The following is a 20,429-nucleotide window of genomic DNA, read 5'->3' as shown; positions in this document are numbered from 1 at the left end:
TTAAATTATGCACTGATAGTTGATGATGGTGTGAAAATGATTTCCATTTGAATAGACTATTTGTAAAAACCAATTTGCAAATATAACGTAATTATTATTTAACCTTTTTCCCTCTTCCCCAGTTTTTCATGTGACCTTCACACTTCTCTATAACTGCAATAGTCATAAACCCAAATTGTGTGTTCAAATGAAAATGCTGAAAGTGAAATGCGGAAGGCTTTTAATGCTTATTAATATGCTTTCAATTTGACATTTTCTCAGAGTAAAACAACAAAGGCCGGAAAAACTGAACCTGATTAACACATTCACTGCCAGCCCAGCAAAAATGCATTATTTGACGTCTTTTTCCGTGAATGGCAGTCAATGAGTTCAGATGAGATGTAACCAAAATTGACGGATTTTTAAGCAAAATTTGCCTTAAAAAAAGAAAAAAGGAAAAAAGGATGCTGCAATATAATCACAAAATATATTGGCACATTGTGTTTAACACATTCACTGCCAGCCCAGCAAAAATGCATTATTTGACGTCTTTTTCCGTCAATGGCAGTCAATGAGTTAAAAGTCTTTCTCGGTATAATCATTTTGTCTTCTTGCTTTTTAGCCGCTTTGCCTTCCCCGCTGATTTGGTGACATCATTCTGTGAAAAAGCAAAACAAAAAGAAATTGTATTAGGGTCTTATGATTATGCTACATTAGTGTTCCACTTGGCTTTTTTTTTTTCTTCTTTTTTGGAGTAGCGCTTCAGAGCAGCTTTGCTTCTTCAACGTATGCCCATAAATGCATCAAACACAGCACTCCTTGATAAATTTTGTACAAAAGCCTCTCATGGCCTGTGTACCACCGTGAACTTTGACCCCAGCTGGATGGAAAATATCAGCCATCAGACAGAGGAGAAATAATCCGAGGGAATCTCACAAAGCTTACGAGAAGCCAGCTCATTTCACCTTCGCCCGCAGCCGTATCTTCCATCTTTTATCAGACAGCCGTTGAAATCAATACGCTTCTCGTTGCACAGGTTTGAGAATTGATTGACAAATTGAGTCTTTTAAGGGCTTTAAAAAGAAAAATGGAAAGTGAGTGGGGGTATCTTTTCGGCTTCTTTCGTGATTTGTTCAACATGCCTTACAATGGCAACAAAAGAAAATATGAATCGGCGCCCTCCACTGGCAGAACAATTCTTTATTGCTCAACCCAATGCACCCGCTAATCGATTCGCCACCTTTGGAGCTGATTAGAACCTTGAACGCACAATCTCGTTGCTACATTGGAACAAAATAGCATGCACTATTTTTCTTTTTAGCGATTTTCCTTCGATACCGGTTAGCTAATTCTTAGCAGTAAACACTAGGGATGTCACGATAAGGGCAATATCGTGATATTAAAACTGCCACAATATCGTCATCGTCATGTTCACAATATTTAAAAGGAACACATCTGTTCAAAAAGTCAGGTTGATTTCCATTTGTGCAGTTCTAGCACCCTCTAGTGGCTAGTTTATTAGCGCAATTTAATTTTCATTAGGGATGTTTTGGCCTTCTATGTTTAAAATCTATGCTAAATGTCAGATGAAGGGGAACCTAATTTGCTTGTGAAGCAATCAATGTGTGCTTGCATTACCAAGTAAGTGCCTCAATATTGTTATTAGATATTGTAGGTGGTTTATATGCATTGCTGTTATGTACAAAAGCACAATATTGTGCTTTTTTTTTTTTTTTAAGTATATGAGCGCTTTTTTTATTTTATTTTTTTTATTTTTTTTACAATATTGTGATCTTTTTTAAATATCGCCAACACCCCCACAATATTGTGATAATTATCGTATCGTGACCTTCATATCGTGATATCGTATTGTGATGTTTGGATATTGTCACGTCCCTAGTAAACACAGGAGTGAGACTAATAGGCATAAATCACAATTGCGCCAATCATAAATAATAAATCTTGCACATTAGTGTGTTATTTTAATTCCTCTTTAACTAAATAGGCAGCTAAGCTCAGATTAATGCGCCCTGGTCAGACCGTATTTTTCCCGCAAGGCCAACGTGGCTCATCATTGCAGAGTAAATCTAATTAATCACATTAATCGGGACACTTAAATGGGCCACACGGCTGATATTGTTACCGGCGTGCTAAAAACAACAGCACCGTGATTAATTTGTATCGATTACCTCCGCTCGGGAGCCTCGGGCCGGCTCACGGCATACGAGTAAATACTTGGATAATCGAGGCAGATGCTCGCCGATCGGCTATCTGGCTACGCCTGAGGAAATTTGTCCTCGGCGCAGACGTTACCTGGAGCGCCAGTCCATGAGGACTGTGACCTATTTATCTCACGACACTATAAGCGCACGGGTTCCCGGCGCCACGGCGGCGTTTTGCAGAGTGGGGAATCAGGATGCAATTAGAAGTGTAGATTGGGCCTGTGATTGCTTTCCAAATACAAAATTGAAGAGGTTTGTTTGACAAGGTGACCTTAGTGTAAACATGCGGAGTTCTAATCCACATAAACGTTTATCCATATTTTAAATATCATTTGCTACGAAATAAGAATTAAATTACATATTTTTTCTTTCCCCTTGGAAAAATTCCACAGAAAATTCCAAGAAAAAAAATGGCTTGTAGATTTAATTAAAAAATGAAAAATGTGGGGGGGGGGGGGGGGACTCAATTTTAAAAGTTGGACTGTGCAAAAAAAAAAATAAAAAATCACAAGATTAGGTGAATAAAATCCAATAAATTAATAATTTGAGAGAAAAATGTGCAAAATAAGAATCAGTCAATGAATGCAAGAATAAAGTCCAGTATTTTTAGAAATAGGTATCAGGATATTAGGAAATATTACAAGGAAAAAAGCCCTATTATGATTTTTGATTTATTTTTTTTATTTTATTTTATTTTTGGTACGGATGAGTCATAATAGCAAGACAAAAAGTCATCCTAATACAAGTTTAGAATTTGTTTTGTTTTTTCTGGGAAATGTTTTCCATGAAAAAAAAAATAGTAGCGGTAATACAATGCATTTCCCCCCATTTTATTTTATTATTTTTTTTAAGAGAAAAAAAAAACAAGAAAAATATTATTTGCATAAAATATAAATATTTTTGAAACTTTTTATTTTTTCATGAGGAGAAAAAAGTTTTTATTTTTTATTTTTTAGATCACAAAAAATATAGTAATAGAATGTGGTCCAATTTAAGAGAAAAAATTATTTTTAAAGACAGAAAATTTAGATTATTGGGCCGAAATAAATAAAATAATATCAGACTTTTTGGGAGAAACGTATCATAATAAAGTCAGAATAATATAAGATGAGAATAAAATCTTATTTTTGCGAAAAATTACAATATTGAGAGAAAAGAAGTCAGTTAAAGGAGAAAACAAAACTTATCTTCTGGGAAACAAGCCATCATAACACATAATTAACACACTTGTAAAAATATATGACTTTTTGAAAAAAAAACAAATTGAAGAGAGAGAGAGCGAGAATAGAGAGAAAAAAAAAAGTCAAAACCCCAAATGTTCTGATTTAAATGGCTCACATTTGTCTGTACAGAATTCCAACTGGAGCCCACCCGAGGTGAAATTTCATTTTATCTTCTAGCTTGTTATTCACGCAACAGACAAGACTAGTGTAATATTCATGCTTCAAATTGGTTCCAAGACCATTAGCAGGTAGTGCCATGCACCTGTTTCTGTGCACAGTTTGACGTTCAGCTGGCCATTAGAGCTGAAATCAAGCATCTGATTTTTTTTTTTGTCCTTTTTTAACAGTAAGCTGACATGTTTTTCAGGTCCTTTTTTGGTGACTACCTTTAATCTACGTGTGACGTTCCAGCTCAAAAGCTCCATGGTGGTATCAATGAAAGAAAATTGCGGAACATAAAAATGACTTCAAAGCGGACGGGCGGCCGACTATGGGGAGGAAGCGTTTGATCTCGAAAAGCAGCTGCTTCAAAATGGTGTCCGAATGTGAAGGCGCTTCCTGAAGTGACAGACGGAAAAGCCACGGATGGTATCAAGTATGCATGTGTAAGTTTTGACCTTCTAGTCTCAAATAAGACTTAAGGCATCTGACCTGGGCAAGTCAAGTCACCTTATTAATGCCGTCTAACCTGTAGCAGGGCTCCAGACTGCCCCTAAATGGGTGCATTAAGTTAACATAAACATTTTCCATCCAAATGCATATCTCAGAGGAACAGCGACCGGTGGAGATTTTCTTGAAAGTTGGCGGTTCCTTTTCAGCAGCTGCAAGTCCGAGGTCTTCTATGAGAAAGCCGTACCCGTCCGCTAATGGTCGCCCTCGCTCAGCGGGGTAGCGCCAGTTGTCACGCAGCCGCCTCACCGGGTCCTTGAACCCGACACTCAGTCGGCCTTCGGAGGCCTTTTTGCGGTCGCCGCATGATGCTATTACTGTGTCAACGTGACACGGCGGCACTCACTAATGTTTGCTGGCATTTTGATGGCTTTAGAAGTCATATCAGAGCCTCAGGACAGCGCCTGTGTGGAAGTTTAACACCTGATGTTGAAAGCCTCTCAAACCCTGGCTTGAAACCCAATTTTACAACGCTAACCCCGGCTTGAAATCCTGACTCTGGTTTGAAACCCTGGCTCAAAACGCTGGATTAAAAACCCTAATTTACAACCCTTAACCCTATTTTGAAACCATTATTTGAAATCCTAATTTGTCTTGAAACCTAAATCTTTAATTGAAACCCTAGCACAGGCAGGCAACTTAATTTAAAACTCTTAACCACTCACCCTGTTTTAAAATCTGAAAATGGGCTTGAAACTCTAAAAACCCTACAGGTATGATAACCTAATCTAATAATAATAATAATAATAATAATAATAATAATAAAGCCAGGCATTATCTCAAAACATAAACCAGGCTTGAAACCCTAATATGTAAACTTAATTTAGGCTTCAAGCCCTAACCAAACCATACACTCTGAAAACAGTTGCGTCAAAATTAACCCAATTTGGGTAAAATAAATAAATAAATAAATAAATAAAAATCTATTATGACTACTTGGATCACGTTGACCCAACTCTTTCAATTTCCAAAAATTAGGTTATTTTGTTCAAAACAGCCCCCAAAATTGGGTTATATTCTTCACAATGATCCCAAAAAATGGATTTTGTTCAAAGCAACACCAAAACATTCAGTTAGTTTGTAGAAACTTAGGTTATTTTGGTTTAAAAAATAATAATAAAAATAAAAAAAAATAAAAGATTATTTTGTACAAAATGAACCAGAAAGTTGGGTCATTTTGTTTAAAACAACCCTCCGAAAATTATTATTCAAAGCAACACCAAAAAATGAATTAGTTCAAACAAAACCACCCACAAAGTTGGGTCAAATTGACCCAAGTAGCAGATCGGTCCCTTTTTGACCCAAATTGGGTCATTTTCCCAACAGTTTTTAGAGTGTGGCCAACCCATGTTTTAAACCGTACTTCAAAAGTTTGGCCCTACCTTGAAACTTTAATTTGACACCCCAGCCCAAACTTTGCACCTTAACAATCTCTAATGCCACAAAATGTGTGATTTTGTGTCATCAGTAACAATACTCAGTTGAGGAATTGTGTACATTAAAGCTACATTGTTTTTTGCATGCATTATTATTGCTAAATCAAGACACCTTCATGTAGGGAGTTGTATTCATTTTCCACAAGGGTAATCAGTGTAATGCCTCATGAAATGATATTCAATAGCTTTTAGAAGGTGTTAACGTTTTTATTTGCAGCCGACACTTCAATAAAAAATAATAATAAAAAGAACAGAGAAGTGTCTCACCGATGAGGCGGTGTATCCCTCTTGCACTAGGATGCTTCGAGCGCAGTTGTTGATGTGCTTGAAGCGATCAGGGCCCAGCAGAATGCCTCCATACCACCGGGACACGACCACCAGCACGTTGCGTACGTCCAGAATCTATAGGGGGACACAAAGTGGAGATATTATGGAAACTCGGATTTCTTTTTATTGTAAATATAGAATGAATGTGCCAACACTTGGGTGTCAGGAGTGTTTGCCCACCTACTGCATCAAGTAAAGGTTTTGTTACATCCCTATTTCCCAAAATGGGTCAATGAGTTAGCTGTTGTAAACTTTTCTGTATTGTGATGTCACAAGCCGGTTCATTTTCATAACGTCACGGCTCACCACTTTTCTGAGATTCATCTGCTTAATCCTTACAGAAAACAATATTAATCAAAAACAGCTGTGCTTAGACTAGTGTGGCTACATACCACATCTTATTGCAGAGAACATTTTTGACTAGACTTTCACTTGAAATGGAAAAAAAAAAAGTTAATCACACCATGCAGTAGAGAAGCGTGGAGACAGGGGGGACTGATACACATCAATATGTCTGCGATGCGATAGCTCGATATGGAAAAACTTCATCCCAGATCTAATTTTAGATTGAATCATGATGCATGCGTAAAAAAAAAAAAAAAAGTTAAGAATTATGTTGAAGCTAGCAAAGTTGTGGGTCGTCTTCAAACCCCATTCCACATTGGTGCCTAAAGCAGACTACTGTACACTGATACCGACAATTTCCATTTTCCCCAAATCACTAAAGACTTGATTATCGGATGACCCGAAAAAGATTATCCGAAGGGATTATCATGTGGTATGGGCTGAGTGATTTTTCTTCCCAGTCCCAGATCTGCTCTGAAAACCCTGGGAGCGAACAACCGTAATTGTTAAATCTGTTCAATATTTGCCTTGGTGATCCACAAAGTTATTTTCAATATGACCTGAAATGGACACACAAATAAAGGAGAAACTGGTTGTGTTGTGTTTCTAGTTTGTGTGTAAAACAAACAAAAAAATAACTCAATGACAAGCTGCCAGTTAGCCTAGCTAGACTAACAGTTAGCCGAGCTAGACTAACTGGTAGCTAGGCCCTAGCGTTTCTTCCATTTCTTCTTCTACAACTACTCTTTCTTCTTCTTTGTATTTTCTGCCAAGCTTTATAAATTTTTTTAAAGACAATAAGGTGTGTATTTATCTTTTACTAGTTTTCCTGTACACTGCCACCTTCTTGCCTTAAAAAAAAACAAATTATTGTATAAAGGAGAAGACATGATAAACGTAACCATTAACGGCAGAATTTATGCCCTGTGGTACCATGCTGCCACTCATAGGTGAATCTTAGTACTGCGTCCATTAGTGATGCGTTGTCTTGGGGTCTATCTTATTGCATTTTTTTTTTTTTAACAGTATACAGTGGGGCCTTATGATACAAGTTGAATTAGTTGTGAGACGACGCAAAAAGAAAAAAAATCATTTCTTAAATCATAATTCCTCGTTGAAATTTTAATGTTTTAGCCCCCAAAATAGAATTTTTTTTTTAATAATAAAAAAAACAGCACTCTATATTGTACTTCATAAAATTAGACAGTAATTTAAACACATATAAATCTATTTTTGCTTCGGTTCAACAGATATTGCAGCTCCACAGTAAGCGGTAGTAATATTAGTCATTCCTCACAGAGGATAAAGAATATACTCCTGTGAGTATTGTTGTGTCATGTGTCCACGTTTGATACTAAACTTCAACTGAGAATGGCAGCAAACAGCAAGCAGAACTTGAAGCCTCTTGAAAGTTGTATCAAATGATGTCACATGTATGCCATTGCAAATGGAGTGTATCGCAACAGAGTAGCTTTCCACGTATTGTATGGTTGGCCAAATATCGAGACGCATATTGCATCGGCATCAGCAATGAAGATGCACAATCCCCCCCCCTCGCATAACAAGCTCCGCTGAAGACGGATTAAATTCTAATCCTCTCTTCAAAGTCCCAGTAAATCGCTAATCAGGACATCCTCTCTTTTAAAAATGCTCAACTCACACAAAGAGTCCAATCTTTCGGTTGTGGGGGGGAGGACTGCACATCTGGCCACCCAAATTATTAATCAGCAACTTCTTTTATTCATCATGGTGCACTTGGATGCTCAGTGGCGGAAAAGCACCAATCAAGAATGAGCAAACGGGAAGAAAGGCTTGCTTGGAGAGCAGCGAGATGAGAGCAGAACAGATTAATGCCGAAGCACTTGATGTAAATTGCTCTGCGCGCGCTGCGAGTGTCACAAGGAGAAGATGAACGAGCGCGCGCGTTCCCTCGCCGAGGCGGACGGAAAGATGGAAAGTGTCACTTTGAGATAAGAATGGAGCGCGTGCGCAGGTTTTCGCTCATGTGTGGAAGTTTTGACATCCATCAGGTGGCTCGTGCTTTTTGCGAACAATTTGAAGGCAAATGCGTGGAACAATGCGGGCGAGGAACTCCAAAGAATTCAATTTAAAGGTTATTGGTAGGAATGGATGTTCAATTGGCTCTGTTAGAACTTTTCTAACATATTTTCTTTTTCATTTGCTCATTTCCGGAGCTAAATTCGCTTTGCTGGATGTCATTCCTCAGTGGTTAGCTCGCACAAAAGACCACCTGGTGGGAAATTAGCAATTTAGTTGCAGAATTTATGCCACTGGATACAGAGTAGCTCCATTTCCAGAGGCTCAAAAGTATCTGGACAACGTGACAATTAGAAATTTAACTCCTTGAAATCTGGAAACATTTCTGGTTGGCATAGTTAAAGATGATTAGCCGTAAAACATGATTGTGTAGTTTAAGGCACAACTGTTTATTAGAAATTGCTTGTTTCTTTTTTTTATGTATATTTTGTGCGTATGTGTGCGTTTGTGTGCATGCATGTACGCGTGCGTGTAAATACGTGTAGATTTATACTCATTAATTCACCTAAAACCTGATAAAAATCCCATTACCATTCACCTTAAGTTCAGAAGGTCAGGAGACCAGAGGAAAGGTCAAAGAAAAGAAAGATAAATCAAAGTGAAATCCAGCACCGACTAAACACCTCCTGCCATCCACAGTTACAAAATCAGTCTTACGCCAACCCCAGAAACCTCCTAAATTCCAACAAATTCAGGAGATCTCAAGAGACCAGAGGAAAAACTAAAGAGAGGAAGGAGGGAAGGATAGATAAAGCAGAGTGAGATCCACAGACACCAGCACCCACTGATTCAACGACAAAATATTAACTTTTTATTGCTATAATGGGATAAATAAGTGAAGTATCCCTTTAATTATAATGCATAATAGATTAAATGCAACACTTTCCGGGTATCAACAAGAAAATGAAATGAAAGTGCCGCCGCCGATGGCCCACTTTGACCAAAGGAGTCGTCAAACGACATCTCCTGTCACTTGCGTCACGTGGAGGTCAACTCGCTCCAGCGTCAAGAATCAAAAGAGTGATTGGACATCCGTTTAATCCTCGGACCGCAAATGAACAACGCTCACCCGGCGCGACTCGGCAACTTCGCCTAACGAGCCCGGCGAAGGAAACTTTCTAATCGTTTCAAACTATCGCGTCTTCATAATGAGTTCCGCGCTCGCCTTCTGTGTCGCAGAGTCACAAAATGACTTGACAATTACTGGTGTGTGCGTGGGATTGTGAATCACGATGCCATCTGACAACAGCAGCCCAAACAAAACAACAACAGCAAGTGTCTCCTTGATATGAGAAATGAGAAGATTAATAAGAACTCTGTTGGGGAACAGACTGTCACGTTACACAATATGGAAATGCTGCAAGTTGTCTGTGCTAACTTGACTTAGGAGTTTCATCATTGTGTGACCGAATACCTAAGTACAATTACTCCAATATCAAAACACTCTTCCCCATTGAAATGAATCAAAACGACATTAATTTGTTCCAGCACCCCAAAAAAAATATTAATTTCACTGCCAGCCATTTTTAATCATTTTGACTATTTCAAGACCCACATGTTCAATGATTATATACATAACAAATCTAAAAAAAAAGTAAAAAAAAAGGCTTTCTCCTTTCATCAGAAAAAAAAAAAAGAATCAGCCTTTCCGGTTCGTTTTAAATCAACAGTAGAACAAAATTACGTTTAACAAAATGGAGTCCTTTCTCCGAGTGGACTCACAAACTGTCATGTCTAAAATAGTGCATCACTGCCATCTACTGGTGGTTGTGTGTAACTAAAGTTGTTATCAAGCTTGAAATTTACAGTGGAGCAGGAAAATTGTAATTGACGGGTATACACGTCAATGGCAGTGAACCTTAAAAAAAAAACACACCAATGTATTGTACACAAAAAAATATTTGTTTTCACACCAAGTTAACACCTAAAAAATGTTTTTCTCTCTAAGTATTACCATAATAACCAAGATAAAATAACGGCAGCGTGGTGTGCCCCGAGTGTTCCTGCTCTGTATTTAAAGAATGGCATAATTAAAAAATAGATTACGCCAAATAGAAATAAAAATAAACCAAAACTAGCCACTTCAATACAAAATGGCAGACTTTGAGACCTTTTTTTTTGTGGATCTTCTAGCAAATATCATGCTCCTACTTACCTATAAGTGAAACAGCCTTTCGGGGCTGAATTTCACCCCAAAAAAATCTAAGCTCATGTGAGCTCCTGATGGATTCCTAGTGCATTACAGATAGAATATCCATATGTAGAATGCGCCACACTTTTTGTTAAAGGTCAGCAAATTAGTGCGGAGAGCGAGCAAAGCAGCGGGTCGTGGGAGGCTGCGCCGCGGAGAGCTTCTTCCTCATTAACTATCACATTTTAAAAGGTTCGGCAGACTGTGGAAATGAACAAGTTGTGAGCTTGGAACAGACACAATTAGGAGTAAAACATTTTCTTTCTGATGCAGCTGGCAAATTGTACTGTGTTCATCTGTTTCGCAGCCAAAACTTTGCTTCTATCTTTCTTCTATGAGTCTATTAGATTTAAAAATAAAAATCAAGAGACAAAATCAACTGAAAATCAATATGGCTTTATCACTATATCATTGATTCCTTGCTTCTACTTCCAACTAGGGCTGGGTTTAAATTTATTTTTTTATTTTTTTAAATCGAATAATCAATATCAAATTGATTTTCCTTTTCGAGCCCGATATCGATTCATAAAACCATGATTTGATTATTTTAATATCTTCTTTTCCATAAATTAAGAAAATAGAATTTTTTTTTTGTATCTTAACTGTTTTCTTGAAATGTATTGTTCACATGAATTTTAAAGTATGTTCTTACATTATTGAAAGACCTGACTTATTGCACATTAAGACAATTCAAAACCTGAATACAGTATTTACAATTATTGAGTTTGTGGCGTTTTTATCATGTCCTTAACATTTAACTCTTTTCCTGCCGTTAACGTTAACGTGTACAGAAATCCCAACGAGTACTGCCATCAACGTGAATTGACGTCAACTACTTTTTTTTTTTTTCCAGAAATATCCACCCGCGAGACCACAAAATCACGGCGGTTCACGCTGGAGAGTTGAGTTCACGCGTAATAACCGTGTATATAGAGTCCTATTTGTACACAATATATACACTTGCCTGCCGTCACATCGAAATGCTTTTTGGACATTATTTCTGGGACTTCTTCAATGGCTCTTCTGCCATGGGTAAGTATGTTTTGTGTTTAAATGGTGTTATTTTGTCATGCTTAATTTATTTTGAGCTCTTTTTTTTTTTTTTTTTAAATGTCCGACTCATATCTAGCATTGTAGTTAGCTAGCTTCCCTCCCAAATAATGTATCTTTTCACAAAAAGCTTGTTTTCTCCATATTTTTTTTAGATTATATCATGGTGTCACTAAAATGACCTATTTTCAAATGGTGATTACTAAAGAACGAAATAAGGTAGGTTCTTTTTTTTCCTTGAAAGATGACTGAAAATGCTCACAATTGCCTGGCACTCTTGGGGTTGTCTTTTTGGATAACGTTCAGCAGTAAAAGACTTGAGTGATTTATGTTCCATAATTAATCGATATCCGATTGAAATGAAGTGAGTTGAATGGGGGAAAAAAGAATTATTGTGAATTGAAATCGAATCAATTGAGGAACTTAGAATTGATACTCAGCCCGACTTCCAACAATTATATTCAGCATAATAGTAAGTTGTATGATTAATCGATTGTTTTTTTACTTTCTTTTTGTTGTTTTGACGGTCCATGAAAATATATTTTTTGAATTTTTTTTCTTATTCATTTATTTTTTTATTGTACCATTGCAAATTTTTCCGTGAAAACTAATTGCTGTTAGGATTATGATGAGATCCTTGGAAAGTTGACCCCTGTATTTATTTATTTTTTTTCCCCTTTAAACCACTGGTGGGTCCTCAGAATGTTAAGGTTAACTCTTTGACCACCAAAAACGTTTCATAACGATCAGTAAAATCACGACGTAAATTGCCATAAACGTTAAACAACGTCAACAATTTTTAAAATTTTTATTCACAGTGCAACGTCTAAAGTGCAGCGCTGCCTGGTCAATGGGTTGTGGAATCTAAAACACTCTAAACTATGGCCAGCAGATGGAAGCATTGTATCTATTTTCATCAATGATCAAAGCCTCTGTCATATCAAAGTTTTTCTTTGATAACGTGTGGCTGTAAAAGAGTTAATGTAGTAAAAAAAAAAAAAAAAGTAGTCTCCACTAAATTTTCACCCCTGCGTTTCCAGCACGTAATGAATGAATGGAACGCTCACCTGCAGCAAATGGAGCAACCTGCCACCTGCTGCTGTCTCGCCGTCGTCCTCGCAGTCCTGCAGGAAGCTGTTCTTGTCCTCACAGTAAATCCTAGCACACGCACACACACAAAGTCTAAAAATTATTTGTCAACTTGTCACCACCGCCAGTGAAGTCTGCTTTAAATGTCAGCAACTCCTCCCCGGTCAGCCAGGCAGTGCTTCAGCTGCTCCACCTCATTAGAGCATGCTAAAAAAAAAATGGAAGAAAACACACAAAAAGGCAACACGCACACACATGTAGCAAACACAAGACAAGCCACTTGTTTTTTGACCTTTAATTTGCGCGGCATTTGGAGGAAAAGGAAAAGGAATGCGAGTGTCACCGACCTGTACGCGTAGATGTTGTGAGTGGCGCTGGCGATCTTCTTGTTGTCGTACAGCCGCTCCAGCACGGCTTTGACCTGCCGCGCGCCGGAACAAACAAGCATCAGCGACGGGCGAGCCGCGCTCAAAAATAAAAACGCCGTTCTGAAATTGTGTCACGCACGCACGGGCCAAAGGGAAAAACAAGAAGCTTTGTGGTCCTGATGGCAATTTAAGGAGGAGAGGGAGAGGTTTGTTTCAGGGGGTCTTGACACGTTTACAAGATACAAAAACGTAAACACTGTAACCTTCAAGTAACTTTGGAAGCAAAAAACATTTATATATAACAGGCAACACATGTTTTTTGAAACCCTAATTTGAAACTGTAATTTGCCAGCCTAATTTGAAAGCCCAACTTCGGGCTTGAAACCGTAATTTGAAACCCTGGCCTTTGTTTGAAACCCAAACATAGTTTTGAATCCTAATTTTACGTTGCAACAATTGTTTTAAATGCTAATTTGAAACCTTAATTGATGTTCAAAATCTTGCTGGAAAACCTTAATATCAATCTCTAAACCTAATTTGAAGCCAAACTTTGAAACCCTAACCAAGGCTTAAAACCCTAATGTTTTTAAGCTCTATACTTGGAACCTTAACCTGACTCAAAAAAGCCTCATTAGAAAACCATACACTGAAACCCTAACCAAACCCTAAATTGAATCACTGCCCTTTGTTTGAAGGCCTAATTTGAAAGACTAACTCTGGCTCGAAACCATAATTTGAATCTCTATCCCGTGTTTGAAAAACCTAACCCGGGCTTGAAACACTAACCAAAACTTCAAACCCCAATTTGAATAAGTAACTTTAAAAAAATAAAAAACAAAAAAAATAAAAAAATGGAACTTTAACCAGACTTGAAAGCCAAATTTGAAACCACACATTAAAACCCAAACCAAACCCCAATTTTAATCCCTAACCTTTGTTTCAGGGCTGAATTTGAAACCCAAACTCTGACTCAAAACACTCGTTTGAAACTCTAACCCTTGTTTGAAAAGTTCTAACCCAGGCTTGATACCTTAATTTTCATCCTTAGCACTTATTTGAAACCTTGTTTCAAACCTTATTTTGAATCACTAACCTTTGTTTGTAACTCTAATTTCAAACCTGAACCATACATAAAACCTTCATTTAAATCTCTAACCCTTGTTTGAACCCCTTACACTGGCTTGAAACCCTAATTTGAAACCAAGACTGGAAATGTCACTGACACAAGGGCCTCAATTCCCAATCATGGCGTCCATCAGCGACTGAATGACTCTGAATAATGTGTATTTATACTTGTAGTGAACCGTACACTTTGCACACAGCCTCTTGATAATTAACAAATGATTACACAGAAAAAGATATGACACTCCAAAGTCCATTTACCCTCCCGAGAAAGCAGACACAGCCTGTGTGCATTAGAAACCACTAAGAGCACTAAAACGTCACACGGAGCAGTCGGCAAAATGGGAGCTGGCGGAGCAAATGATTTTTGTGGCTTTTAGACAAACTGGCAGCAGCTACAAAAACGGACTATTTGTTTTTATTGTCACTGAGTGGCACTTATGAGAAAAGCTTTCAGATGGATTATGTTAATCATACATTATGATGACAACATTTGTATTTATTTTTTTTTCTTTCCTCTCACTTTGACAAACAATGAGGCACACTGGTGCAAAACACACACTTGTGGTAAAGGGAATTGCGCAATCCCGGGACATGGGAACTAGCTAATTTCAAGCTTGTTTAATACCCTACTTTGAAACTTTTAACTTTGAAACAGAATTTTAATTTTTTCATTAGTTTTCGTGAACTAAAATAACCTTTAATAGCACCTGTGCACCCTCCCTTCTTACTTTGAATATCTCCAAACATTTTTGTTTTTATTTTATTTGAACTGAGTCAAATGCCATTTTTAGCATATGTCGTGGGCCACTAAAAAATGGACGGCGGGCCGCAAATGGCCCCCGGGCCGTCGTTTGGACACCCCTGCTCTAGCACAAAAAACAAAAAAACAAGACAAAAAAAAAAAACATACATACGTCTTTGGGACACTTAAAACATTTAAAAAAAAAAAAAAAAAAAACATTAAAATTGAAACTTTATAATTATTATTATTATTAGTAGTAGTAGTAGTAGTAGTATTATTTAGTTTTATTTACTTTTCTTATTTAAACTAACTAAAATAACCTAACTGACTTGAAACTTAATTTTGAAGCTATCTTAAGCTTTGGTTAAAAACCTAATTTGAAGCCTTAATTCTAATTTAAAACCCTGATTGGGGACAAATCCTAGATTGAAACCCTGGACCTCGTTTAGAAACTCTAAAACTAGCTTGAGATCCTAATTTGAAACCCGAATCCTTAATGGAAACTTGAACTTGTCTTGTGTTGAATAAATTCCGGATCTCCTTAAATGACTCTCCTGTGTGAATTTTTCAGTAATCTCCGTATTAACCAGGCTCCATTTAACAAAATGCATTTGCATAAGACGTGAGCCGAAAATGAAGATGTCACTTTGTATTCACTTCCCTCATGTTGATGAACTTTAAAGCCGCTTATTCCGATAACTTCTTAATCCTTCCAGTACGTTTCCATGACTCTCATTCAATGATGCAGGTGAAATGAAGTCCAATGAGTAGAACTGCGTTTCTGTGTGTGTTGTTTAGTCACCTGTCTTGGCGTCACCACAGTGGCCAGGTGAGGCTGGAAGGTGCTGCGGCGATCTGTGATGCAGTCGCCATGTTTGATCGGGGGCACCTCTTCATCTAAGTCGGGGTACATCAACAAGTGTTTACGTGCGTTTCTCACGGTGTTCCACTGTGTTTAAATGCGGGTTTCAATGAATTGACTTGTGTTTTTAGGTGAGCGTTTAATGAACGGGCGTTCTTTGTACCGTTAGCGTGTTCCAGAAATTGTTGCGCCTCCTCCGCACTCAGCGTGAGACGTGTGAAGTCCGGCACATCTTCGCCATCCACGTCCTCCTCTGCGGTGAGGGTCACCTTCTTGGACTGCTCCACTGAAGTTGGGAACGGAAGAGACAGGTAAATTATTTTAAAGGTGTAAGGCGGTTTAACAGGGGAAGTTAAGTCAAAAACGTTCTTAAACTCATTTGCTCCCAATAACGTATAAATGTTATTTTTTTATGTTCTAAGTGTCCCAAAGACGTATTTAGACGTTTTTTTTTTTTGTTTTTTTTTGTTTTTTTTTTAATGGTAGAGCATACAGAAGGCTTTGATGTAGCCTCTCAACTGCAAAGAACGGTTGCAGAAATGGTAGTTATTACACAAACGGTCAGCAGGTGAGAGATCAACCAGGGCCATGTTGAAAAAAGCTCAATTACTCACAATTCTAAATAGATCTGTGAAAACTGATGAAACTTAGCTCTCTTCTAATGCTAATTGCTGCAAAACGGAAACAGATAGAAACATACTTTTTTTTTTTTCCTGATGAAAGAAGAGACTTTAATCTTTCTTTTGATAGGTTCCATGCTTTTATTGCAAAAGGACACAATATTCTGTGGGCCTTGCAAAATCAGTCAAAATCCAGTAAAACAGCCGGGAGCGAACGGGATTGCTTATGTGAAAATGGCTGGGAGTGAATGAGTTAATAAGTAACTAGACTAAGTGCAATTTCTGGAGAAATTGTGTGGGGCTGAGCTGACAACCAATCACGACTCACCTCTTTTATTTTTTTTTATTTTTTTTTGTTTTTTTTGGTTGACGTTTGCAAGCAGTATCAAGTTATCTCGTTATGTTTGTTTGTCTGTCTTTTAATACTTTGTGTCACTACTTTTTTTTTTTTTTATCTTTCCCTGTACGAATGTACATTAAAAAAAAAAAACATAACTAGCACTGTCTTAAACTATAAAAATAAAATAATGTATTTTCGAAGGAATAAAAACAAACAAAGCCGCTCTGGCTAACTCACTAGCAAACTGAATTTGAAAAAAAAAAAAAATAAATAAAAAAGTCAAAATGAAATAAAAACTAAATAAACCTGGTGTGTGTGTGTGTGTGTGTGTGTGTACCGCTATATGCGTGGGGGTGCGTGTGTATGTGAGACGGCGCATGTCACCCGGGGCAACCACATTATTCAGTGATGCGCTTTTAATTGTCTTCACATTAAAGTCGAGTGGGTGGCACAAAGGAATTTATGTCATATCTTGCCACACACAAACACGGCCAATTAACTGTTGCTGTGGTGGGGGGTTCTTTGTTTGGGAAGGGGGCCAATTTTAGCTTTTGACATAAACGATGGCATTAATTTTGCGTTTTGTCAACATACGATCAAATAATCAATGACCAAGTTGAACCTGTCTTTTCTTTTTATGTGGTCTTTGTCAAATTTGCCACCTATCATTGACTAACTCAAGAGCGCTCACCCAACTAACGCACCCCCCCCCCCCCCCCACCTCATTCCACCCTTCCCGACGATTCTTCAAGCGCGCCAACGTCATGAGCCATCAATCAGGCATCTCGTGTTAGATTTATTACCACATGAATCCCAAGAAGAGGACGTTCTCTGCCACACAACAATGGCGGCAGACCATTAATACCCTATCACAACCTGAGGTTGTTGCTCAAAAGGAGCATCTGTCGAGGTAATGGACTCCGTCGGGATGGACCCACAGATAACAGAATCACCCTGATTCAGAATGACACGTGTACAAAATCTTTCTTTTGGGTATCTAGTCCACCTCAAAAGATGCTGTCAAGGAAACGGCCGCCATTAGGTAGATATTTATCTAAATGTGATGCCGTCACTCAAAGCCGGACGCCGGGTCACCAGGCTTTTGTGATCATCTGGCTTATATCATGACGTTTTGTTCAAAAAAAAAAAAAAAAAAAGGAAAATGTTTATTTTTGTATGGATGGAATCTGAGAGAGGCTGCTCGCTGTCGCCGAGTCCGCCGCTTATTCAAGCCCCACAATACACCGCTAGTTGTCAGGATCTTTTATGCAAATGAGTCATCAGAGTGACGCGGGACTGTTCGAACGAAGATTGCATTGCGAGGCGGCTCGCAGGCGCTGCGCGGCGAGTGTGCGAATTGCGTATCCTGTTGAGACGGTGCCGTGAATCCACCTTGTGTCATTAACTGCTGGAAATGTATGAAAATTATCTACAGAGGTGGTTGACAGAAGCGCATGAATAACTTGTACATTAAAGGAGGAACAGCACAGTAGCTTAAATTCAGCACTCATATTGCCTTTATCCTTGAAAATATTATATTCGCATGTAGTAGAATGCAATTTTCAAATCACAGAGCTGCTTCATTTCAATTTTTTTGTGTTTATGTATATATTGTCAATGTCAAGATATGTTCAATGCCTAAAAAGCGCAGTCCACATGTTTACATGTAACTTTAACCGAAGCACATAAATTGTCTCATATTGCTTCATGGTTAACTTGCCTTTAGTTTACTCCAAGCCTAACCTATAATACCAAAACATTTATGTCTAATAAATATATTTTTTAATTGTAAATGAAATACAAATTAATTTATTGCTTATTTGTTAAAAAAAAACAGTATATGTGAAGAGGTCCCTGAAAAAAAATAATTACATTTTAAATCATAATCACAATATTGCTGAAAAAAAGTTTAGTATGTACAAGTACAAAAAAAAAAAAGGTACTGTAAAATTCCATGAATAACATCCACCACTGTAAAATACAAAAACAAAACAAAACAAAACATAAAGAGCATTTTTTTTTCTTTTATCCCTTATTTGGTATCCTTTATTATACGAGTGAATACTATGAATAAAGAGTCAAAACATAATGTGCATTTTTTTTTCTATCCAGGTTAATAATTATGCTCTTTCCCCATAACTTGGTTTAAGGTCAAATTATTTTTAAAACAAATATTTTAAAAATATTATTCTTGCACCGTACACTTTTAATAATTATAGTACGCATTTCTTCATTTATTTACTTTTAAATCTACTAAATTTACTTTAGCATTGCTGTAACTGTGTAAATGTTTTGCTTTTAATTACAGAATGTGAAGCATATTGAATTACATTGTTTATGAAATGCGCTATAAAACGATTTGGGATTGTTGTTTTTTGTTTTGTTTGGTTTTTTAAGACAGTATATGATTTTTCATTATATACCGACTTTTCGCCTATTGCTGGTGGGTCAGCAACGTCACCTTCACGATGAATATTCTCGTTTTTTCCACTATCTTGTGTCCTTTCAACAACCTGTCCATCTCACCTGTTTCAGAGTCTTGCGCTTTCTCCAGCAGAAATTCCCTGACTTTTTCCACCCACATGTAGAGGATGCTCTCCCCTGCATGCTCCCTGCAAAACATTCAGCAGGGTGACTTATTTGATACAACTCGGCGGGGGTGGTGTGAGGGAACAGTCACGGGGGCTTCTGTTAACGCCCTCTCGTCAAAAGCCAGAGATGAGAGAAAGGCACTCACACGTAGAGGTCTTCCAGGCTGTTGGCCAATCTAACCCTCTCAGAGCCCCGCAGCCACGCCGCACTACAAGAAGCCGAGAACAAACACAAGGGTTATGAAGTGGGGCCGACGAGTGGCTTGTTGTCGGATAAATTGGTCAGATCGCCCGAGAATTAAATTTGAAAGGCAAATGCACCGACTTGATCTGGTAGATTGGCGGGGCAGCGCTGGGATAATCAGGAGGGAGAATTATCTGGAGGAAAGGAGGAAGAAAAAAAAATCATTATCCAGATTGCAGGGGAAAAAAAGATGTCTGTTTATTTATTTATTTGAACCTGCAAACACGCCGTCAGCTTGGTCTCCTCCATGTGGTTTGATATTTTGATGCAAAATATTCTGGACGCCTCGTCGATGACACACCATTCGTCACCGTAGATGGACGACAGAGCCTCCACCTCCTCCATCTTAATCGAGTGACAATAACACATCAATCACATCACAATATTTACCTCCTCATCCTCCGCAACTAAGACATCAAAACTGTCACAAATGGCACATTAGTGTTGCATCAGGGAACCGTGCCGTGTTTTTTTCTTATGCATAGCACCTATTATAAAAACGTATATACAACTTTAAGAGAGGCAATTTAACTTCTTTGTGGGTTTCTTGATCCTCGAACCATCACAGAACCTTGCATGACTTCCGCTGGCATGCTTACAGTAAAAGTGATGGACTTACGCGCTCTCTGCAGGCTGCATCAAACCATTGCACGCTCAAAAAAAAAAAAAAAAAAAAAAAGTAAAGAAAAATGACATCTCGCCAGGTGGATTAAACAGGTAACTTACCTGTGACTGCAGATCCTCTTCTTCATTTTCTGTATTTATCGTGTCGGCCATCGAAACATCACTACAAGTTTCTAGTGAGGAAAAAAAAACACTCAAAGAGAGTTAATAAGTTGAAAAAAATACGAAATACGATGACGAGTGATCGTGGACTCACACGTGAAGACGACGAGCCTTGCATTTCCGGGAAGAAACAGCTGTTAGCGTATTGTGTTTATTTTTCCG

At 37.9% G+C, this 20,429-nt stretch overlaps 2 protein-coding genes across 2 annotated transcripts in view; one reads left to right on the top strand and one right to left on the bottom strand.

The window, feature by feature from the left end:
* Positions 1-203: 203 nt before the first annotated feature.
* On the bottom strand, positions 204-20,402 carry impact (impact RWD domain protein). Its single transcript, XM_077533996.1, has 12 exons — positions 20,362-20,402; positions 20,208-20,278; positions 19,698-19,826; positions 19,563-19,615; positions 19,384-19,446; positions 19,173-19,258; positions 15,850-15,972; positions 15,627-15,721; positions 12,937-13,010; positions 12,568-12,658; positions 5,797-5,931; positions 204-637 (listed from the first exon to the last, which is right to left on the bottom strand). Exons 2-12 carry the CDS (start codon positions 20,256-20,258, stop codon positions 578-580), a joined length of 960 nt encoding a protein of 319 aa, XP_077390122.1. The 5' UTR covers positions 20,259-20,278; positions 20,362-20,402; the 3' UTR covers positions 204-577.
* Positions 15,916-20,429, top strand: part of osbpl1a (oxysterol binding protein-like 1A) — a 36,629-nt gene continuing 32,115 nt past the window's right edge. Inside the window, exon 1 of the mRNA XM_077533993.1 lies at positions 15,916-15,997. The gene's annotated coding sequence lies outside the window, so the exon portion shown is untranslated. The remainder of the gene's footprint in view (positions 15,998-20,429) is intronic.

This window comes from Festucalex cinctus, chromosome 10 (assembly GCF_051991245.1).
Source record: "Festucalex cinctus isolate MCC-2025b chromosome 10, RoL_Fcin_1.0, whole genome shotgun sequence".
NCBI classification, from domain to species: domain Eukaryota; kingdom Metazoa; phylum Chordata; class Actinopteri; order Syngnathiformes; family Syngnathidae; genus Festucalex; species Festucalex cinctus.
The sequence above is the reverse complement of the archived record's forward strand: the minus strand, read 5'-3'. Positions and strand labels throughout refer to the sequence as shown.